This window comes from Solanum pennellii, chromosome 6 (assembly GCF_001406875.1).
Source record: "Solanum pennellii chromosome 6, SPENNV200".
Lineage (NCBI taxonomy): Eukaryota > Viridiplantae > Streptophyta > Magnoliopsida > Solanales > Solanaceae > Solanum > Solanum pennellii.
In genome coordinates, this window is record NC_028642.1 from 38353077 (window position 1) to 38370921 (window position 17845).

Consider the following 17845-nt stretch of genomic DNA (forward strand, 5'->3'; position numbering starts at 1 on the left):
GTCAAAGTATTAATACCTCAAAATAAAAAATTCTCTTCTCCAGTGTCAACAATAGCTCTGTCCGAACCATGATTTCTAACATCTTAAAAATTAAAGCTACACAATCTTTTTTGTAAATACTTAAGCTTTCTCATTTTCACAAAAAACTTTCCACAAACGACTTTCAAATCATCTTGGACAATATGCAACACGACTAGCCGGCTGAAAAATTAAATTCCTTGATATGGCGGGACACTCCACCCTAATTAAGGCCACCCTCAGTAGTATGGCTAACCATGTCATACAATTTATTATGATGTCGGTCTCCATTAGAAATACATAGACCAAACTCAACGAAACTTCCTCGGGTACCACAATGGCTAAAGAGAAACTCTACTTGCTCAACTGGGATATTTACTAGAGATAAGGGTACAAGAGGACTAGGACTACAACAATGTGCTATTAAAAATGAAGTTTTGATCACTATGGTAGCGTGACACTTGTACAACCAAAATAATGCGTTGTCGGCGTCTTTCCGCAACAAAATATATACTAGGAATTTGAACCTCCATAAGACCAACTATCACTTAAATCCTCCACTTCTATTTGGAAAAACATTATGTATGGCTAGGGAAAATGCATAAATAATTGCAGATGGGACCTTTGCAAAGGAGGTGAAATCTCCTTATGATTTGATAGATGGATTCCCAATTATAACGCGCTTTCTATATTAGTAGTAGGACCCGTCAATCTTAAAGACCTGAATCTTAAGATATATGACATAATCAAGGATAAAATGTGGTCCCTCAAGAACCTCGTTAAAGCTGTTCATATTCCTCAAAACTCTTTCCCTCGGGATAGAAATGTTTGGGACCTTACCGAAATTGGAGCCTTCTCCAAAAAGTTAGTTTCTAATGCCTTGAGGAGCCACAATAGCGACTTTAATGCAAACATAAACTATCGTTGGCTATGGAAACCTAGTTGCCCCAACAAAATTAAATTCTTTCTTTGGCTAGTTACTCATAATAGACTACTTACAAACCAATATCTCAACTCCACATGCATTCTCCTTAGCTCTAACTGCTACTTTTATGAAGAAATTGAAATGTGTAGACATATCTTTCTGGGATGCGTTGTAGTCCGAAAACATTGGATAAATCTGAGCATCTCCGACACATTCCTTTATGTGAAATATATGGCTTAACAGAAACAATAACCCGTACCATAATCTGACTAAGGAGATTCCCCTAACTCTCCGAAAACTAGATACGAAATTAATTTGTTTAGCTCAAGGGTATAACTCACCCAAATATCCAAACACTAGACCTCACACGACCCATTGCCCCCCCACCCCACCCCACATGAAAATTAAAATTAAATATTGATGGCTCCTTTAATGTAAATTTTCAAAGAAGGGGGCACATGAGGTATAATAAGAGATATGCAAGAAAGTTGGGTGGCAAAGTGCATCTCCAAAATAAGCACTAACTCGACAGACGCAAATTTTATAATATTACTACACGAATTGCTACTAGCCAAGAGACGAAAAATATCCAATATGGAAATCTCTACGGACTTTGTCGACGTAATGAATATTTTAAATTCTAACTCAAATGCTTATACAAATTTTGTTTGTACAATTGGGGAGGCCCCAGATCAAGCATGAGCTTTGGGAGCTACCGACTTGCTAGCCAAGAAGGGAAAGATGTTGAAAGAAAAACTTTTTGAATAATAGTTTGTTTTAAAATCAGACAAGAATGAAACTTCTTTTGTTGGTGTCACTAAATACAGTAATGTTTATATTACTAATGGATGTATAAATCCAAGACATAACTTAGTCTGTATTGCTACAAGTAATGTGGTTGATCCTGTTGTTCTGATGCATATTATATAATCAATATTAACTCGTCTTGACTACCAAAAATAAATAAATTAAAAGATATCTTCAATATATTTTCCCTCCCTTTTTGTCTTTCATATTTCATTTTACTTTTGCCTGGAAATTATCACTGGAATTTTAGGGCGATAGCGGCGCAGGGTGCAGACTGCCGACTGGTTTCACAGTGCTTTTTAAGAGCTGACACGGTGGTGGACTACTCAACAAGGGCGAAACCCTATAACTTTGGTGTGTTTCACGCTGAAAAAATCCTCTGTCCATCACTGTGGAAGAAACCATCCGAGACAACATCATAGCCACTTGATTCAACACAAACCAAGAAATAGAAAAGAAAAAGAGTCGGCAGAGACCAATTGAGAATACTTTCTGGGTATTCATTCATTCCCAAGGCTATTTGGCTCCGAAAATGTCTATTGGTGCTCGTGAACTTACCATTCTGGGTGACTTCAAGCCCTTTGGCTTGATTGCGGAAGCTCTTGATGGCAAACCCTCCGATACTTGTGTGGATGATTATCGTTACTTCCTCTTCAGTCCAGAAGTGACCAAACAAAGAGATGAAGCGGATGAACTCGATTTGCCATCTCCAAGTGACCGGAGCGATCACGAGCTATTTATAAGAGGGAACAAGTATATTTATCCGTTAAAAGTTTCTATTTTTCAATCTTTTCTCTTTAATTGTTGTTTGAGTTTACAAAATTGCCATCAACATAGTCGAAATTCTCAGTTTCTTCTTGTGTGAATATCAAGACGTAAAATTTGGCTTACTTGTATTCTGTAGGATTATATGGAGCATAGGTTCACGAGTCTATAAGAGGTTCACATCACCCTCCACAGTGATAAAGGTAACGCTGCAATCATAAAAACTCACTCTACCATTACCTAGGTTAGAAAATGGTTTTCAAACATTGAATCAACATTCAGAAAAAAAGGTTTTTCTAGTTGTATCACCTTATTGAGTTTACCAAATTTTTTTCATATGCTTTCGTCCTTTGATGTCTTTTTTTCCTTCCATAAATCATGGTAACACTCTTTCTTTCCCACCTTACCTTAATTGTGTCTTAGCCGAGCATAAGGAACACTTCTCGCTCGGTGAATCAGCAAAACTAGCTCAAGTCATGGCTGGCTTAACTGAAACTTAATTTTGAGCCATGTGAATGAAAATGTATCCATCTCATCTGCAACTGTGGATATTCTTACTTTAGATACACTGTCAAATGTGCAATAAACATGCGAATGACTGACTTGCTTAGAATGTTGAGATGAACTCTTCTGTATGGCTGACATGTGGTTTCACATAAATTTACATGTCCTTGTAGTATTCTCCAATTTTATTTTCATTCATTTCTTGTTATGGTAGGTCCTCTCCGCCCTCCATTTTGGTGCTGTGCGTAGCTTATGGCACATCTCACATATATGGAACTTCATTTATGATTTTTATTAGTTACTTATTTTTTGATTTAGTTTCATTCATTACTCTTTTTAATCATTTGTCATGTGCATTCTTTCCAATTTTCTCAACGGATGTATAATCAACTTTCAATGGTATTTTAGGCATGTTGGTGTCGGATGGGCGATACTTCAGACACTGTTCTGTGCATTCTACAGAGTGATAGTTTGTCAATTTATGACACATCAGGTGACTGAACCAGTTTTACTGTTGCATGTTTTATTTTAGTGGAGCTTCTCTCCACATATTGAGTAGTCTCATTGTATATAAAGATTTTCCTTTAGAATTAAGAATTTGATTTACTAGTTAATTGAATATAAGGGAAGAATCTGAGATGCTAAATGAGGCTTTCTTGGCAGTTTAAAGAACAGCCGAGTACAAAGGAGGCCAAAATGGGCTATATTTCTTCTTTTAGAATTTTCCATTACCAAACCCATGGCAACCATTTTAGTATTTAATTTTCCCTCTTTTTGTCCAAGTGAATCCCTGTTGTTTTACCATTGCAATCGGTTGTTAGAGGAACGTTAAAATGGTTGAGTGGTTTGCCGTGTAGGTGAAGTAACATCTGTTCCTCTTCCTCGTAGCATCACCTCCATATGGCCTCTTCCATATGGTTTACTCCTCCAACAGGCACCTGAAGGGAGTTCGCAATCACATATCCATTTTTCGTCTTTGAGCCCACTTTTAAGTGCTCGTAATACAATCCGTTCAAAAAGGGATGTTAGTACTCAGCAGAATTATACTGCTGTACATGGTTTAGATTTTACTATCAGGGGAGATGGGTCTTCAATGTCCTCACATCTGATATTAAAGGATCCACTGGAAGAACCTCAGGTATACATGATGCGTTATTTGGCCCCCCTCTATATCTATTGTTTTTATTTGTATTGTTTTATTTTCTGTATTAGTCTGTTTCTAATCTTGGGTTTTGGTAATATTAAAATGTGATCCAATTGTGTTTTCCATTTGTCAGCTGAAGAGGTAGAATTTTCCTCCCAGTTTTTTAATTCCAACTTTGATAATAGTGCACTTCTTTTATTGTGATTATCACAGCCAACCTATATTGAGGAGAGGGGGAAATTGAACTTTAACAAAGAAGTTGATGAAAGGACCATTTGGACTGGAGATTGTGTACCCCTGATGGCGTCATACAACAAAGGTTTTTCCTATTTATTTTCAATCAACTGTTAGATTGTCCCTTCTTTGCTGCTTGACAAAAGAGATAATGGAGTGCATTCATTGTCTCTGAATTACTATACAGCTAAGCTCCAGCATTCTTTATGGGTTGTTGAAACCATCAACTCTAACATTGAAATGGGAAATTCTAGATTTCCTGATGTTCCCCTTGGAGTGCTAACGAAGCAATTTTCATTCCGGAGGATATGGCAAGGAAAGGGTTCACAAACAGCTGCTAGTAAGGTGTTGATTATTATTAACTCTTTTGTTGCTTGATGAAAAGAATGTCATGCTTCTTTCTATACAATCATATTTGGGAAATGAATTTAGTGAACAATGCATCTTCATTTTATAGTTCCAATTCGTGCTAAATAATATGTTCTCAGAATACTGGACTTGAAGGTCCATAGTGAATCGTAGTGATCTAATCTGGAGTTCTAATTGAAATGCTTAAAACCTCAGCAGTAGGTGATGAAGAAGAAGTGGCCATAATCTATTATAATCTTATGACACCGATTCTGATTTTATATGATTATTATTAGAAAGACACTAGGAGGAGGCTGGAGTTGGGGCTACAAACAGAGAAAGATGGAGGATGATACCTGCTTGTTTATGGTGGACTAAATGGAGAGAGAGAGAAATGATAGATGTTTTGAAAATAGGGACAACAACCTGCAGGAAGTCAAGCTTAAATGTATTTTGTTGTTCTGTTTTTGGTGTACAAATGTCCACTCCAATGAGACTGAGTCAATCACAGATGGTTTAGGGTCCACCTAGTTCCTGGTTTAGCATTGGAAGGACTTTAATCTTTTTCTTCTTTTTGTAAATATGGTTTTTCAGTACTACCTAATTACTGACTGAAATACAATGTTACTAGTGTCAAAAAAGAAAGACACTAGGTAGTGGTAACTTCTACTACTACAATTTTTGACTTATGTGTCAAACTTCTATTGATAAGGGTAAAATTTTACGTTTAACAGATGGAAACTTTGTAAACGGTTCTTGGGTATCGTAGTTTGGCATATCATTCTTAACTTATAAAAAGATCATTGCCGTCTAATTAGAAATTACTATGGGTTTGATGAAAGCCTAGTTCGTGAAGCAATGTCATGGGGCCTGGTCCTGGCCAGGGAAACTTCAAAACAAGTGTAATCTTAGTATTCAAAATCCTTAGGGGAGTCGTTGAAAATAGTCCATAGCCTGTACTGTTTGTCACTAAGCCGATGTAATGGACTATTCCCTCAGCGACATCAAACCAGTCTTAGCTTAGGTCTGGTGAAACCAGGAAGGATCAAAGAGTTTTTGAATGCTGGAATAAGGATGGAAAGGCAGGGAGAAAGGAGGAGAGATGGAAGATTGTCTCATCTTATATATGGTGGACAGTATGGCTAGGGAGGAACCAGAGATGTTTTGAAGGAACACAGAGCAGCATACAAAGATTTAAGTTCAGAAGCAATCAACACAACTAGACTGGTTGTAACTTGGTAGTATTAGGCTCCTATATAATATAACACTTTTGGTTTTGGAGGGGAACTACACTTTTGAGGTAGTATTCCTAAGCATAAATGTAGACTAACTGTTACTTTTCTCTTTTTTTTTTCACTGTTCTGCTTGACAGGGCATTACTCTCCAAGATGAGCTCATTTTAGGTTTTTCTTCCTAGTGTCCGTACTTGGTTGTACATGCCATTAAAATATAGGTGAACTACAGTATTCAGGCGTCTAACTTCCAAGTTTATAATCATATCTCCATAAGAATTAGGAGATGCCAAATATATAAAAAATAAAAATAAAAAATAAAAAATCTTATGTCCATGAATGATTTCATATATCTTTGTCCTTATATATGTGCTTGTTGTTTAGAGCATCATGTAATTCTCTCAGGTGTTTCTAGCAACTGATGATGATGCATCACCCATTATTTGCTTACTACTCCAAGAGCAAAAAAAGTTGTTGTCTCTGCGGCTTCAGACTGTAGAAATAAATACCGAAGTTATCTATGACATTAAGCCTGACATGAGTTGGAGCATTCCAGCAATTTCTGCAGCACCAGTTGTTGTCACTCGACCAGGGTTAGGTTTTACTACATATTTTGGTTTTCTGTAGCTATGTTATTACTTTTGTGTTTTGACTGCCAATTCTAATCCTCAGAGTTAAAGTGGCCGGACTTCCATTTGTGGACATTGTCGTGCTGACATCAGAAAACACTCTTCTTCTATATGTAAGTTCTATGGCTATCTTACATAACTTGACCTGCTAGTAGAAGATAAATTCTACGCCATGACTTGCATTCCTCTTGTCTTTCCTGTCAAAGTGGAGAACTTCCTTTTTATGCATCCTAGAATATTTGTATCAGGAGTATGTCTACCCTCTGTATTCATTTTGCTTGTGGCTGAAGATATTGGTGACTCTACTTTGCAAAAGTTATTTCTTTGTGTGCTAAATGCTAATGTTCTGTTATCTTCTCCACATAAGTTCTTTGGCGAAAAGGTTAAACTTTTACAGTATCTGGTATATTTGCAGCAAACATTGTTTTGCTCTCTAAACTCCCTTTTTCTTTTTAAATTTTTGTATGAATTGTTGTTAGGAACTGTGTAGCTTTTTTGATTTCTTTCTGGTTTACAGTTGGTATAACTTAATAATGTTCATCACCTGTGATGAAGAATTAAGATGAGATGGGACCTAGGGAAAACTAGAAGTTAGTGAAGAAGAATATGTGAATAATTTGTGTTGCCAAATATACTACAAGAGGTCATACAAGTAACAACAACAACATACCCACCCAGTGAAATCCCACAAGTGGGGTCTGGGAGGGTAGAATGTATGCCGACCTTACCACTATCTCGTGGAGGTAGAAAAACTATTTTCAAAAGACCCATGATTCAAGTGCAGCAAATTTAGATACAAAGAAGAAAATATAGGAAGTAACAAGGAAACAATGCAAAGTCTACCGGAAGGGAGCAACAACGACAATAACAAAATAGTGCGATAATCAGAACACAATAAACAACATACTAGGATAGATTATTGAAACAATAATAAACAATGATGAATGTAAAAACCAAGAACTACAGTAATACAACTAGTACATTGGTAAACATCAACCACCTTAAGCAAGACAACACTACACTACCAACTAACCTTCTACCCTAATATGTGTCCTTTAAACCCTTCTATCTAAGGTCATGTCCTTGATAACCTAAAGTTGGGTCATATCTTGTCTTATCACCTCTTCCTAATATTTTTTTGGACTCCTTTGCCTCTCCTCATAGCCTCTATAACCAACCTCCCGCACCTTCTCACCGGTGCATCCACGCATCTCGTCTTCACATGTCTAAACCATCCGAGTCTCATTTTTTCATCTTGTCCACCACGGATGGGCTCCACCTTATTTAAAATATCCTCATTTCTAGTTTTATTGCTTTTAGTATGATCACACAACCTCAACATCCTCATCTTCAAAACATGTATCTTCTGAATATGGCATAAGTCATTACTCCTATTTTCCGAATGTGTGAATTTATTTCTGGATGACACTTCGCCCAATACAACCTATTTGATCTGACCACCACCTTAACTTCCTTTTTAAGTCTTGGTGGCATATCCTTATCACAAGACATTGGATTCGAGATTCCATTTCATCCACCCCACTTTAATACGATGTGTAACATCATCCTCAATCTTTAATCTCCCCATTTTATTGGATTATCAACCTCTCGTTTAGAAAATGCATGAAGATGTAGTTGTGGATATGTGATCAGACTAGGAGCGACAAAATTAGAGATGAGGATTTCTGGAATAAGGTGGGAGTTGCCTCCATGTTGGACAAAATGAGGAAGCGAGACTGAGATGGTTTGGGCATGTGAAGAGGAGGTGCACTGACACCCTAGTGAGGAGGTGCGGGAGGTTGGTTGTAGGGGGTAAGCGGAGGTGTAGACATAGGCTAAAAAAGTATTGGGGAGAGGTGATTAGACTGGACATGACACAACTTTATATATCAAGGACACGACTGTAAATAGGAAGGAGTGTATGTCGCGTATTATGGTAGAAGGTTAGTAGGGGTAGAGTGTTGTCTTGCTCTGCAAAGGTTGTTGCGTGGTACTAGTCGTACCCTTGTAGTTCTTTCCATATATTGTTTATTGCGTTTTGATTATCACACTATTTTTTTCCCGAGAAATGTAACTTTATTATAAGCAGAAGAATACACAAGGACTATTCTAGTAATACTTACATCCAAAAGTTGCAAAAGAAAGAAGTCCTATGAAGGTCAAGAGTACTCTAAAATACTAGGGATATCCTCTGCATCTTGAGGATATTCATGTTTACATCAAAAAAAGAAAAGAACCAGAAAATTCAGCTTCAGATTCTGCATAATCCACCTCTTGTTTTTAAAACATGTCTGGTTCCTCCCCATCCATATAGACCACCTAATGTAGGCAGGGACAATCTTCCATCTCTCCGTATGATTATCACACTATTTTTGCTGCTGTATCTGTCTCATTTTTGTAGACTTTACATTGCTTTTCTTATTAACTGCTATGCTTTCTTCATTGTTTTTCTTCTTTTTGTACTTGACTTTGATGCATTTGAGCAGAGGGTCTTTCGGAAACAGCCTCTCTACCTCCACGAGGTAGGGGTAAGGTCTGCGTACACTCTACCCTCCTCAGACCCCACTTAGTTGAATTTCACTGGGTATGTTGTTGTATATTTGGAAGTTTATGTGGAATGATGTCATCATCTTTGTGCATCACTTCCACTTACTAGGTGATGCTTGATTTGCTCATGAAATATGACCTTTTAAAATTGCAGTGCGGGAAGCAATGCCTTTGTGAGTTCAAGTTGTCTCACCTTGGCAAAGATCAGGTTTTGCATGATCCTAAAATTGTTGGGTTAGCAGATGCTGTTGAGGAGCGTATCAATGTAATTGTGAACAGTGGACGGGTATGATGGCTGACTTTATTTGGCTTTTTGTATTTTAGGTTTAAGTAGTTCTGTAAGTTTCTCATTGTGACTGCTGTGTCCCATTTTCTGACTGTTACCATTCATGGGACAAACATCAGATGATGAGATTGTGAGTCTCTATCTGGTCTACCATGTTGCTTTAATTCCATGAGCGTTGGATGACTAGGATGAGTCACTAAATTTCTGTATCATATAAAATAATGAAATTATCTGTGCAAAAGATAAGTACTGAGAACTTCATGCTATTGAAACGTAAGGGCGGAGTTCTATATTTTCCTTTCTGATGGCTAACTATGTGCTAGCTTTTGATGTGTCTATTCAATGAAGAATGTGCTTTTACGTTTCCGCAATCATCTAGGTGAAGATTGATGTGTGTATTTTATCTGCTTCAAACTGTCATATTGAAGTAACATTTATTAGGGACTACAGTTTGTTTGAATGGAATAGGATAAAAATAAGAGATGTAGCTTTCCACAGCAAACTTAGGGAAATGTCACTTTCAGGGAAATTTCACTTGTAGGACATAGCATAACTATAAGAAATTACTTTCTCACCAACCACTTTGGCAATCGTCCCATTTGTTCAAACAGCAATCAAGGTGAAGTAGGGTTAGAAATGAAGAACCATTTATGACTAAAAGGTCCACTAGACCAAAAAAGTAATGAAGAAGATGCCTATTGACAAAGCGGTGTGTTGGAGTTGGAACAATTCCCACTCAGAGGTGACAAGTGGACGTTCCCAAAATGTGTTATATGCGTAAATTCAATATAATTGACACTTGTTGACATTCCAACCTATCTTCTCTTTTCAGGGCTGTGATGGTACTAAGTTGTCACGATTGGAAATGTTTCTTCTTTTGTCTGTTGTTTTTGAATTATCTCAATCTCATTGTTATAGGTTCTGCATATGCTGCAAAATCTCATATAGACTTTAGGTATATTGTTTCTTAGATAGTAAGCGTATATAATAATATATTAAGTGTACCACATTAGTAGGGATATGGATCCGCCGTTAATGCTACAGTGCTTTTAAAGCCTTCACAGTAAAAGTGTTAAAGTAAGGCAATAAGACAGAGATGTTTGTGGAGATCAAACTCTGTTATCACTAACTCAAAATCTCACATCAGAAGATACTGTTCAGGAAAAGGTGCGAAATATAGTAGTAATTGTGCTAGGTTGTAATTGATGATTCGAATGGCAAGGAGAAAGAGGGTGGGTGGGGTTGCAGGGTGTAGGTGAGGCAAGCCGAGTTTCATCAGAACATTTCACACGAAGCCGAGCTAAGGAGTTCATAGACTTTTCGTGGAGTTACTACTTGGAGGCTTGGAAAACTACTCAGAGTATGGAGAAAAGGGCTATGTATGCAAAGAGGCTATTCATAAAATACAAGCCCCATGCCTAAGAAGGCCCTTATCTCATTAGGGTATTTATGTAGTAGTTAGTCTAGACCTATTAAATAGGTGAGAATAGCTGATATAGACTTAGATTATGATGTTTGATAATTTGAGTTCACTCTTGAGAGAGTTCCGTGTGAGGCCGATGGCTTTGTTGCTTGAAATTACTAATAGATTGCTTGCAAGAGGAAACCTTCCTTTTGAGGGTTCATCTGAATGTATAGGTGTTTGTTGGATGTAATTATTTATTTTTGATGAAGTAGATTCACTTAAAGGCATCAAGAAGATGCAAGCTTTAAGTTATATTCAATTAATCAGAGGTTGTAGCTTTTTTATAATTATTGTTGCCCAGTAATTCCCATCTTGTGTCTTGCTTTCTATACTTGATCTTTATTTCTTGTTCTTAGAATTAGGGTTCAACTTTCACTTTCGATATTACATCAGTCGGGATGGAGACAGTCTGCTTTAAGTTATCCTCAAATCTATTATTTTATATAACCATATGTAGTCTGATATAGGTCTCTGGAGTTTCTGACCAGGATGGAATTATGATTCCCTTCTTTCTTTTGGTACTTCAGATTTACCGATGTACTTGGCGACGCAATCCATCATCGTCCTTGGCAAATGATTGTATCACTGCAATGGCTGAGGGGCTGAACTCTACGTTGTATAATCACTTTCTTGTTCTCCTTTGGCGCAATGGAGATCAAACATATCTGAGTGGGGCGGATATGACTGCTGATTCTGAGTGGGAATCCTTTCAAAGCGTAATTAAACAAATATGCAAAGAGTCTGGTCATACTTCTGAAAAACTTTCAGATTCTGTTTCATGCTCTTCATGGGAGTTTCTTATTAATAGCAGATATCACAAGCAATATAGCAAAAGTTATCCTATAACTGGACTTTCAGAAACTTCAATTGATCAGCAGGGATTGTATTCACCTGGACTATCCATGGGTACATCAGATAGTAGTGGAAGCTCGTTGTGTGCTGAATTAGTGACTGAGACCCTAGATACACTGCATACTGTATACGAAAGTTTGAAACTAGACAATCTTCGTAAACGGTAACTTTCCTATTCGTACATCTATTGTTCCATCAGCTCATTGGTCATGTTAAACCATCTTCTAAGTTCATTTTTCATCTGGGTTTTTAATACTAATTCTTTGCAACTCTTCACTAATATTGTTGCTGAATAACACATGCTCTCTCTGTGCAAAGTATCAGAAGAATCTGTGGTTCCTGCTTGTATTTGTTATGATTGGAAAGAAACCAAAACAGTTTTGATGGTATTGCAACTGGCCAGTTCTCAAGGCCAGATGCCCGACTACTCTTTCTGGATGGGTTAATCATACCCCTGTATATAACCCAGATCCTTTTTTGGATTTTATTAGCTCTTTAGTCTTGAGTTAGACCTTTGATTTGTCAGCTCTTTAGACTTATGTTAGTTTTTTGTTATCTTTATATGAACTGATATCTCCCCCTCTTGTGTAACTAAGCATCTCCTTAAAGCCTTTGTGATTTATAAAGCACTTCTTTAAAAAAAAGAACACAATTAGAGGGGAAAACATATTTCAAGTAAGGAAACCAAATCTGGAAGTTAAAATTTTCATATTTAAAGCCTACTATCCTCCTATGTTTACCAAAACGATGTTGTTCTATCTGTGTTACCTGAAAGAGGCAGAGAAAAGAGAGGAATCAATTCCAGCTTATCTTCTCACATTTGACCTTGTATAGAATGTCTTCTATATCTAACTGTTCACATGTACTGTTAAGTTCAGCTTTGATGCCCTTTCTCACTGTACATGTCGTAGATCCTTCTGTTTATGCCATAAGAAATAACATCAAAACCCTCTTTGATATATTTTTATACATTTAACTGAAAATCGGAGCCCTTCTTAGGAGGTATAAGATGGCGAAATTGTAAATTTTTGGTGGAGCCTTTATAGAATGAGACTGATGTCTGTGAAATATAATTCAACTGTGACCAATGCAAGATATTTGTATAATCGGTTGAGTTGGACAGGATGAATACAGAGAAAGTTTTGAGCTCTTCTGCTGATCTAACTTTCTTTGCATCTCTAAACCACTTTTTTTTTTTTTAAATGTTGGTTCGTAAATTGAGTGGCTAATGGAGGACAGAGTGGCTAGAATTATAGCTTATTTGCCATTGGAATTATACTAAAAACTTGTAAATTATTATCTCTGAGTAGAAATATTTAATTATGAAATTGCTTATCTTTTTTTTTCCTCACGATTCCATCATAGTTCTGGCGATACGGGATTGACCAGATGCCATAGTTGCTCTTGCAAATGATCATGAAAAAAGAAAAAAAAAGAGAAGATGGTGTCACATAATATAGGTTGTTTGGCCGTCACTTTGGCATTTCTGTGTAGTCCTTTGTTTTTTCATTTACTTCCAATGATTTGTTTATTATCCAATAACCAGGTATCTGTAAAACGTGAACTTGCAAGAATCTCTCTATAGATGAGCTGTTTGCTGTAATATGATGTATTTGGCTGAGTAGGAGAACCCTCCACGAGTCCCTGAGAAAAAAAGAAAAACAAAGGAGCTAGTTATGCATGAGTTTATATCTTTTGGTCTTGTCGGTTTTCAACTCTATGGTTGATAGTTGTTGGGGGTAATTTTGAATCAGAACTCAGGGTTGTTTCCAACTGAAAACTTTTATCAACATCATATGATTGACTTTATAAGCCATCTCCCTTTTCCAGGGTAGGGAGGTTGAATGCCTCTGCTCTGGATCATTGAGTTTCTAGTGGGTAAAACATATCTTGCCAATGAATCAGCATTGTGTTTAGGACTCAGTGTTAACATTTTAACATATTCTTGCTTATCGACAATCCCACCAAGGCACACCTACACATACTTATAAGCCAAGCAACTATTAAGAAAACGAAAACTACCTTTGAAGTAGAGCTCAACGCTTAGAAGTTAAGAAGTAAAGCAGTTTCTGTTGAGGAACTACTCTGAACTAGCTCTACTTGAACAGTGAATAACTCAACCATTTCCTTGCTACTATTTTGTCTGAGCAATATTTTACTGAAATCTGAATTAACACATTACCTCTGCAGTTTTCCCGATGTGACCGATTAAAGTTTTCTTGATGTGTTAGTAAGATCCTTTTGCATACTATGGTTCCATTATCTCATATCATCCACTTAATATACTTAACTTAATGCAGAGATTTGGGTCTTCTGGTGGTTCTATTATGTGATATTGCAGCTTTCCTGAGCGAAGATTGCTACTTGGATCATTACATACGCGACTTTCCTTGCCTCTCAAAACGCCATGAAGTATCTCTGACCTCATCCTCCAAGAGAACTCCTCCTAGTTTATTCAGGTGGCTTGAGTCCTGCCTGAAGCATGGGTACAGTTCTGCTAGTATTAGTCATCTCCCATCTTTGATCTTCAGAGATGGAAGTTCTGTTGTCAACTGGGGACGGAAAATTGTATCATTCTATAGCCTGTTATGTGGTGCTGAACTATTGGGGAAGAGGCTATCTTCTGGTGTTTCTTGTGCTATTGCATCTGGATCGTTTAATACTCCGGAGGAAGTAACTGTCTTGTCAATGGTTGGAGAAAGAGTAGGTCTACAACAGTTAGACTTGTTACCTGCTGGAGTCTCTCTTCCTCTGCGAGATGTAAGTGAAGAGCTAAATGAATTTGCATCCAATTTACTATCCAAAATAAAAAAGTGCAAAATTTGGATATCCTGATCTATTCACCCTAACACACAAATATGGGTGAAAGGGTGTTACATAATGATATCTTTGTACCCTTAATGGATGTATAATCATCTGCTTTTAATTGCAGCAGTTCACATCACATAGTTATACTCAGATGTTTCCATGCATTCAAGATCTTCTTTTTTATTTCACTTGGTTTTTAATTAAAGAAGGGGTGATTTTGTTCTTATGCAGGCATTGGATAAATGCCGTGATTCTCCTCCAATAGATTGGCCTGCTGCTGCATATGTTCTTCTTGGTCGGGAGGATTTGGCTTTCTCACGTTTAGCATATTCAAGAAAATCTGTGGAGCTTGAGCCCCATATGAATGTAAATATGACATGTATGTCCGCTCCTTACATGTTGAACCTCCATCCGGTGACAATTCCTTCCTCAATATCTGACACAGTACAGTCAGAGGATAACAAGCTAGAGGATGTAGATTCTGTTGAGGGATATGTGGCTGATGGTATGGAGCATATTTTTAACTCCGGCATCCAGTTGCGTTATGGTCGCGATCTGCGATTGAATGAGGTCAGTTTATTGATATTGTGCATGACTGAAAATAAATGTTTGCAGGCACTGCTTTTCAGTAAATATAACCCTGCCTCACTTTTAGGAGTGCTATCCATGAGTTTGATCCCTGAACTGCGTGGCTATCCGATTACGCTTGTTAAGAGTCGATCCACATACATTTTGTATGGAAACCTGACTGTCATGTCAGTTTTATATATGACGAGCTTGACCCTCTGTGTATTGTCCTTTTTCTTTTTGATGAAGTTTTGTATTAAAAGGCATCAAGAAGATGCAAAAAGATTCCATAATCAAATGGTGAGAACTTCAGGTACTGCAAGAACCTAGTATGAACTGGAAGTTAAACGAGAAGCAAAAACTCAAGGCTGCTAAGCCACTGAGCAGGGGCTGATAAAATCTGAAAGGAGAATAGTGCCATTTACAGGGGAAAGGTTGCTCCAACTAAAAATATTCATCAAACATATGGTTTTAAGAGAGCACCAAGAGTTGAAGTCTGAAGTCCCATCAAAACATCTCCTATTCTTCTCTGTCCATGAACACCCAAAAAAATACAAGTTGGGATCATTTTCCAGATCTTCTTGATGGATTTAACCACTTTCCACAAACTCCACCTTTCACTTGCTTTGTTTAAATAGGAGAGGGGTTGTTCAGCTGATCACAAAAACTGATAGAAACATAAGCCAAAGGTCAGCTGCGACAGGACAGTGCAACAACAGGTGGTTTACTGTCTTTATATTGTGGTGAGTGCTGACACATAAAGCATCTGCTCACCACCTGAAAACCTTTTTTTCTTGAAATTATCATGAGTTACAATGGCAGTCTGAAGGATGTCCAAGTGAAGCATTTAACTTTTGGAAGGGGGGTGGGGGAGTTTTGTCTTCCAAGCCACTTTCCAAGGCCTAAAAATCAGTCATTCCATCAGCCCTGCTTCCATAAGTCCCTTTGCTCGATCTACCCATCTAAGTTGTCTGGAAGTTGAAGAGTCATTGAGAAACCTTCCAGTAGTTCTTATAAACCAATGAGTTCCCCTAGCTCTCACCGTGTAAGTTTCTTCTGAAATGAATATCCAAGATGCTGCCTTCCTTGTTTTCAGCTATTGAGGAGTCTGGCTCAGTGGCTTTTAGGAACAGCCTAGGGTGGGAATCTTTGAGAGCCTGATTGATCACACATTTATCCTTCCAAAACTTGGCAGTAGAGCCATTTCCAAACTTAAAGGATACCTGTTTATAGAAATCATCCCTCAGATTGTTAATATGCGTCTAAGGACCAACTCCATGGAGGGGTGTGCTCTTTTGGTGCACCAATGATCTAATTGTCATATTTAGCATGGCCCACTTCTTTCCAAAGGTTTGATTCTCCATTTCCAGAAACCACCACTTTAAATCTATTTTTGTGCTTGCTAGGATCTCTGACAGTTAACCCTCTTTGTTCCTTTGGCAATAAGACCTGCCCATATCGCAAATGAATTGTCTGCCCTTCACTGTTTCCTTTCCAAAGAAATGTCCTCCTTAGACCTTCCAGCAGATCCCTCACCTTACATGGCATTGGTATGAGGGACATGATGTAAGTGGGTATACCGTCCAAGACACCGTTGATTAAAGCCAACCTACCATCCATTGACAAATGCTGCATTTGCCAGTTTGCCAATCTTCTTTTCCACCTTTTCCATCACTCCACTCCATACCTCTGTTGCTTTGTAACTTGCAACCAAGGGGAGACCTAAGTAAGTGAAAGGGAAAGAACCGTGTCGCACCCCAAAATCTTTGCCAGATCAAACAAGTTTGGAACTACAGTGACATTGTATATCTTGCTCTTCATCTTGTTTATATGAAGCCCTGAAATGGCTTCAAATAGCATGAGTGTGAGATTGAGATATAGGACTTGAAGTGTCTCAGCCCCACAAAATATTAGGGTGCCATTTGCATATAGGAAGTGAGGAACTGAGATAGAGTGATTTGGTTTGCTTTCCACCATTAAACGTTCAATTCAGTGGTTAGTTCTGGCATTGTTCAGCATCTTGCTCAAACCCTCCATGGCTATAATGAATAAAAAGGGGAAAGAGGGTCCCCTTTGCCTTGTTCCTTTCCATGGAGAGAAAAAGCCAAGATGGTCCCCTATTCACTAGAATGGAGTACTTTATTGTTGAGAGATTGTATTTGATCCATTTAATCCACCGGTCTCCAAATTCCATTTGCTTTTGCATTTCTAATATATTGGACCTGCTAAATTTGTCAAAAGATTTCTCGACATCCAGTTTACACAAAATCCCAGGCCTTTGTGTTGTCAATCTACCATGAACGTAGTGTTTATGGGATAAAAGGAATTGGTTGGGTGATTTAGTTAACAGCGGTGACCAAATGATTACATGTAGATTTCTTAGCATTAACCAAGACCTCACTTGGTATTTGAGTGCAGTTCACGCTGAGTATGAAAGAATCGAAAGGAGGAATCTTTGGCTGGAATTATCTGCTATTAGAAGTCAGTGTGATGGGCCTTGGGTCGTATGTGGGGATTTTAATGTTACTAGATGTTAAAGAATGACAAAAGTCCCACATCGGTGATTAATGAGATGGGTGGACTCCTTGTAAGGCTTGGGCAATCCTCCTCCCTATGAGCTAACTTTTGGGGTGTAAGTTAGGTCTACGACCTAATTTCACATGGTATCAAAGTCACCTGGCCAATATATGCACTAACCTTGAGGTTACAGTGGC

At 37.8% G+C, this 17845-nt stretch overlaps 1 protein-coding gene across 3 annotated transcripts in view; it reads left to right on the forward strand.

The window, feature by feature from the left end:
• Positions 1-1870: 1870 nt before the first annotated feature.
• Positions 1871-17845, forward strand: part of LOC107023636 (anaphase-promoting complex subunit 1) — a 33874-nt gene continuing 17899 nt past the window's right edge. Inside the window, exons 1-12 of one of the 3 annotated variants that reach the window (XM_027917806.1) lie at positions 1871-2503; positions 2655-2718; positions 3428-3512; positions 3877-4157; positions 4377-4482; positions 4585-4742; positions 6383-6570; positions 6650-6719; positions 9308-9439; positions 11432-11919; positions 14057-14516; positions 14796-15134. In XM_027917806.1, coding sequence (XP_027773607.1) covers positions 2283-2503; positions 2655-2718; positions 3428-3512; positions 3877-4157; positions 4377-4482; positions 4585-4742; positions 6383-6570; positions 6650-6719; positions 9308-9439; positions 11432-11919; positions 14057-14516; positions 14796-15134 — 2592 coding nt within the window. In that variant the 5' untranslated portion in view covers positions 1871-2282. The remainder of the gene's footprint in view (positions 2504-2654; positions 2719-3427; positions 3513-3876; positions 4158-4376; positions 4483-4584; positions 4743-6382; positions 6571-6649; positions 6720-9307; positions 9440-11431; positions 11920-14056; positions 14517-14795; positions 15135-17845) is intronic. The other 2 variants (XM_027917805.1, XM_015224390.2) reach the window with 2 other exon arrangements.